At 35.8% G+C, this 5773-nt stretch overlaps 1 protein-coding gene across 5 annotated transcripts; it reads right to left on the bottom strand.

Moving 5' to 3' along the window:
- Nucleotides 1-1276: 1276 nt before the first annotated feature.
- Nucleotides 1277-5392, bottom strand: LOC140807295 (uncharacterized). Of its 5 annotated transcripts, none has more exons than XM_073164090.1 (3): nucleotides 5245-5386; nucleotides 4808-4944; nucleotides 1277-4145 (listed from the first exon to the last, which is right to left on the bottom strand). In XM_073164090.1, exon 3 carries the CDS (start codon nucleotides 3981-3983, stop codon nucleotides 1755-1757), a length of 2229 nt encoding a protein of 742 aa, XP_073020191.1. In that variant the 5' UTR covers nucleotides 3984-4145; nucleotides 4808-4944; nucleotides 5245-5386; the 3' UTR covers nucleotides 1277-1754. The 5 variants fall into 5 exon arrangements, with proteins under 5 accessions (XP_073020191.1, XP_073020192.1, XP_073020188.1 ...); XM_073164091.1 differs by lacking the exon at nucleotides 5245-5386 and adding an exon at nucleotides 5133-5149; XM_073164087.1 differs by lacking the exon at nucleotides 4808-4944 and having other exon boundaries at nucleotides 5245-5392.
- Nucleotides 5393-5773: the final 381 nt, after the last annotated feature.

Raw genomic sequence — 5773 nt, 5'->3', positions numbered from 1 at the left:
TCGGTCAATTCATATTCAAGTCACAGAACCATTCCTTCTTAACCATATGATTTCTACGCAGTGTATGAATAGCTAGTTTGGCCAAAATTGCGCCAAATTAGTAAAATGTCCAAATAGCCAAAAATGGCCAAATTGGCCATTGGCCCAAATTGGCTAGGGGGCAGTTGTTTAGCCCAAATATTTGAAAACCCATCAAATATAAAAGCCTGCAGAATATGAGAAGACCCAATGAACAAGCCCATAAAGTGTCAGTTGAAGGCCATGACGGAGGAGGTGATCCACGACACATCATGGATAGACATTGAAAATGGCCAAACCGTTTAGGGGAGTTGTACAAAAATGGGAACAAAGGAATAAGAGAGAGCCCCGACAAAATCAACAAAAAATCGACAGCAATGTCTCTGCAAATTTGCTCTCATTTATTATGTTGTCTATTTTATTTCCAGCAATCATCTTCCATAGATTTCTCTTGTAAAAACTTTGTTCGAATTTATAAAAACATAACTAATGTTGATGTTGTTTATGGATTCCCCTGTTAATTCCATTATATTCCTCATTCCGTGATCTTAGTTTTGGAGCCATTTCGAAGGAATTAGAACGAACGATCGAATCGAGATCCGCAACGTTTGGTAAACGAAATCAGATCATTTCACAAATTTGGCACGAACACGTGCTTGGCATACCCGCAAAATTTCGTGACAAACAGATTCATTCTAAAATATATTTTTTGTATATATACACACAATTTATATGTATGTTTATATTTAAACTTGAACAATTATATCTTTCTTATTATTATATATATATATTTAAAATCTTTATAATTAAAATATATTATTTACGATATTATATTATTAATTATATAATATAACCATTTTTCATTCGACTATCAATTCAACCGTTCCAAAACGGTTGATTTTTATTTTCAAATAAACCGATTCAATCATCAATCCAGTTATGAAAATATTGCTTGAAATAAAATAATATTTACTCCAAGAACAAATGAGCAATCACGATTAATGATATATTATTATTATTAATGTTGTAATTTTATTTTTAATGCCTATATAGTAGGAGAGGAATTGCATTAAAAAAAATAATAAGAGCTTCTTAAATTCGTAGTATTTAGCAATGGACCTAAACTTTGGATTAACAACGTAATTAATAATTATACCATTCTAATAAGAGAATATTTCAATCAAATTATATAACTTTGTTAAAACAAGTTAAACAACACATACAATATATTTCCCATTGATATAGATGGACATATATCTGCTGAAAGGTGATGGGCTAAGTACTAACATAGCCATAGTGCACATCAATTTAGCAAAAAATTTATTTTAATGTCGTGATCTGTTAGTGATCGGTCACCTGCTTCATCAACAATGAAGAAAATCAGGTTTCATAAAAAAGGAACCATATTTCATGGCATCGATAAAATTTTATGAACGCTTGAGAGTTGTGAGAATTGAAAACAAAAAAACATAGATTTCGAAGTCCCCTTGTTGGCAAAGATCTAATTTTGTTTTCACCAAACTGTACGTATTCCACATGCAAAAATAACCAATAATTTTCGCCTTTGTAGTTGAGGATTTTAGCTGGTGTATCTATCATTTTGTCACAGACCTGCGCATACACTTGAATGTCAATATAAGCATAATCTGCTAAATTGAAGGCTAACCTGGTAAATCCAAACATTTCTCCACTATGTTCCCTTCTCGAGCTTCATTCTTCACACATGAAGTCTAATCTTAATTTGTGATCTCAATACTTTTCATCACCTGTTCACTAACAGTTTCTACTGGTACCTCAGCTTCTTTAGTACCCTGAATAATAAGTTCCAATGGGGTAGCTGCCGGATCCAACTCCAGGCATCCTTTTGGGGCTTTTCCTGCCTCTTGACCGGTAAGTAAGTGGTTTGGGACCCGATGAGAAAATCTAAACATCTCTCCCTTCGGTATCCTCTTGATTAAATTTGGCTCCATGTTGGGACGGAATACTGTCCTGAAACTGTTAATCTTCACGAGAGGAGCGACAGATACACCATGTTCCTCACTATAGTCGTCTAGTACAGTTACCATGTCATATTTGTGTATAACTTCATCAGGTGTGTGCTCGTTCCAATCAGATGACCAGTTTCTGTAAACTGCCCAAACATCACCCTTTTGGGGGAGGATTAGTATGCTTCCACGCAGCCCTTTTGACCAGTTAACCTTATGAGAGAAAGCGTTTAGGTGTTTGCAGGTTTCATATCTGCCCACCCTAAACTCCCCACATGTTTTGTAAAAACCTGAGCTTACCCAATCTAGAGAGCTGAATTCGGTGTTGGTTCTCGAGCTAAGCCAGCTGATCCTCAACTTAAAGGGCTTCCTAGATATCACCTTACTAATCAGTGCATAGAAACGGGGCATGCCATCATCATCATCATATGCTGCCCAAACCTCATTATCTCCAAAAGAGCCTTCAGTTCTATCCAGGTCAAAATCATGAAAATCGGAATCTGGAACAGTTATTGGTGCCAATGCAGGATCCTTTGTCTGTTTATCACCATAAGATCGGTTAACCTGACGTTCTGCTCGCTCAGCTATCTTGCTGGTGCTTCTGCGAATCTCTTTGTCACTTGATTTAGCCTTGTCTTTCTCTTTATAATCAGGCTTAGTAACTGCTTCCAACCGCCATTCAATTAGCTTCTTTGAAATCTCCTTTCTAGCCTTCTCCATTAGCATATTTCGGGTTTCAACAGGTGTCAGGTCTGTAGCGCTATCTGGTTGATGGGACATCCCAAAAAAACCACAAATCCTTGAACCTGCAGTCGCAATGGAAGTTCCAAAGCCACTATGGGCCTGAGCAATATTAGAGCTCATTCCATATTTACTAACATCATCATCCAGTTTTTTCTTTTTCATATGTGCCTCCCACCCAGTAGGGGCATTTGATTCAGTGTATGCTCTTTTCAACTTATCCTGTGCTTGCTGAACAACACTAGCAGCTTTTGCTGCAATTGAAGGATCCATGCTGCGTGCATTGGCCGTTTCCGAAAGCGGATTCTTCAAGTGATTTGCATAACGAAATGGATTTAGATCTGATTGGTCAGATGCGGATTTTTTACCAGTCGCACCATTTCTTCCCAAACCATAAGCATTTTGACTAGGTACATGATTACCTGAATTCTGCTGTCGCTGTTGAGGAACTTGATTAGTTACTTTGGGAAAACTGATTGGCGGTGCTGTCTCTGAAGCCCTGAAGGCCTCCTTACAATTGGGACAAAGAAGAGTATTATTGAGATAAACCTTTAGATATTCATAGTGCATATCGCATCGATGACAGATAGTCCAAAAAGTATCAGTTCTTTGATAGGATGGCGTAAGGGTTGGCATAGAAGGCACCTTCACATTATTTTTCTGGGTCTTCGGAACTGTATCAGTTCTTTGATAGGATGGAGTAGAGGTTGGCATAGAAGGCACCTTCACATTATTGTTCTGGGTCATTGGAACAGATGCTCCCCTAGCAAAATCGTAACACCCATTTGCCCTTGGTGCTGATGAACCAGTATTATGCATTGGGACTTTCAGTTGGAACCCTTTCGAGCCCCTCCTAAGGTTATACGCCAACCTCTTAGCTGTATCTGATAGCATAGACCATGCCTCTGAAACAAGTTTAAATGCACCATCAGCACCAACAGATTTATTTTTATCGGGATGCAGCATGAGGGCAAACATTCGGTATTGTTTTCTTATAGTTTCATCATCAGCTGTGGGCTTCACACCAAGCACTCCATACCAATCTACTTCCCCATTTATCTTATTCTCAGCAGAAACATGCACGTCAAGTGTAGCCAACATTTGTGATATACCATCCAGCCCTGGATATAGAGTCTGAGCTTTCATGGCAAATTTTTTTGCACCGGCAAAGTCCTTTTTCTCTAACTTACCTTCAGCAATTGATTTGGCCCTGAGGGCTTCATCTCTATTGCACTCCATACTTAAAATGACAAACTTCTAAAAATTTTACCTAATTACCGGTTGATGATAATGCAACATAACAGTAGAAGCATCCCAATAACAGCTTGATACAAGTAGATTATGTAAATACCAAGGATTTTTCTGCATCAAAGATCCTCTTAAGCCTTAAATTTCAGGTACCTGATCCATTCAAATGAAGAAATAATGTGATTAAATAAAAATATTAACATTGCGTGACAGAATTAAGATTTGATGAAAATGCAAATTATATGCATAGAACAATGTCAGTTCATAATCCATATTCACATAAATCATTATTAACAGAAACATTGAAATCCTAAGTTACAATAGCCCAGGCAAATACGCCCAACAGACAAGAAAAAAATAATTGAGTATAAAATCAACATAAAAAATAGACATCCCTGGGGATTTATAGAAGAAAAACTAAACGATCTAACAAGAGAGCAACGAAGCAACAAACTCAACTGGCAATGTGCATATTCACATAACATTATTTACAGATGTTTTCAAATCATGTAAGCTAAAGTTGCTGTAACATCAATCAGTAGCAACCCTGTCCAACCCTATAAATCAAATCTAAAAATCAAGAAACCCGAGAAAGCTGATGATAGAACAACTCAAACAGAAGTTAAACAACTTTATCTAGCAGTAAAAATATAACTCCGGTGATAATTTTTGTTATTGTTTTCTAAGTCGTGTCTTACTAAAAGTGAATATGTTATTTTTCATAGGTATCTAATTTTTAAAATCAATGGGATCGTTGACACATTTAAAATATAGATTTCGAATGAAGGTTAATAAGTGAAAGCAAAAAAGACTACCTAAGGTTCAATTAACAATGTGTCATCTGGAGTGTTGCCTAGACACGAAAACATGAACTAGTGAGGAACATTATGCTCTGTTCCAAACACATCCAAGCTCAAATCCCCAACTCCATAACATCTATACTTGATAATAACTATGAACAAAAAAGCAAATGGCATTAGATACAAAAATACGAGAACATAAGCAAGTTACAAAAGCACTGCGATTCACACAGCACCGCCCAAACTTGTAAAGAAAAGATCACAAAGTGCAAAATTAAACAAGCAATTGACCGAAAAAAGCACCCTTACCATGAATCCAAGATGATCAAAACAAACTAACCAAAAAAGTTATCCGAAATTCTCATTCCTCGCACCAAACAAAAACCCTAAATCCAGAACCAAAATTTTCAAATTTCAAGATAAAATAAAATAAAGAGAAAAGTGAAAAATACCGGGAAATTGGGAATTTGAATCAACAGAGAATGAAATTTTTGGTTTATTTTCCCCACCAAATCAAATGGGTCAAAACCCCAAATAGAGAACGGAGAAATCTGTAGTGCCCACAATATTTTGGGATGGGAATTTGGAACAGTAGGTTAGGAATTTATTTTTTTACAACATACTTGGGTTACCACTAACTATAGTTAGACTTAACTATGGTTAGATGACATTTTTATTAAAATTAACTAGAGTTACTTTCTAACCCTCTTATTAGTTTGGATGAAATGTACATTCAGGCATAGTTTGGTACATAGAATAAGGGAGGTATTGATAAATAATCCTTCTTATCCCATGTTTGGTATATTTTTAAAAAGCTCATGATAATATCATGGGCCTTGATAAATAATTTTTTAGAAGAATAAAATATCTTTTCTATTAGGTGTGATAATTTTTATTTAAGGATAAAATACACTACAAATGACTTAATTATCCTCAATTTATAAATGATTTTTTATAAATCTATGCTAGAAGGTAGAAATT

Source organism: Primulina eburnea, chromosome 12 (assembly GCF_022965805.1).
Source record: "Primulina eburnea isolate SZY01 chromosome 12, ASM2296580v1, whole genome shotgun sequence".
NCBI classification, from domain to species: Eukaryota; Viridiplantae; Streptophyta; class Magnoliopsida; order Lamiales; family Gesneriaceae; genus Primulina; species Primulina eburnea.
Note: the sequence above shows the minus strand (reverse complement) of the source record. Positions and strands in the feature narration are given on the sequence as shown.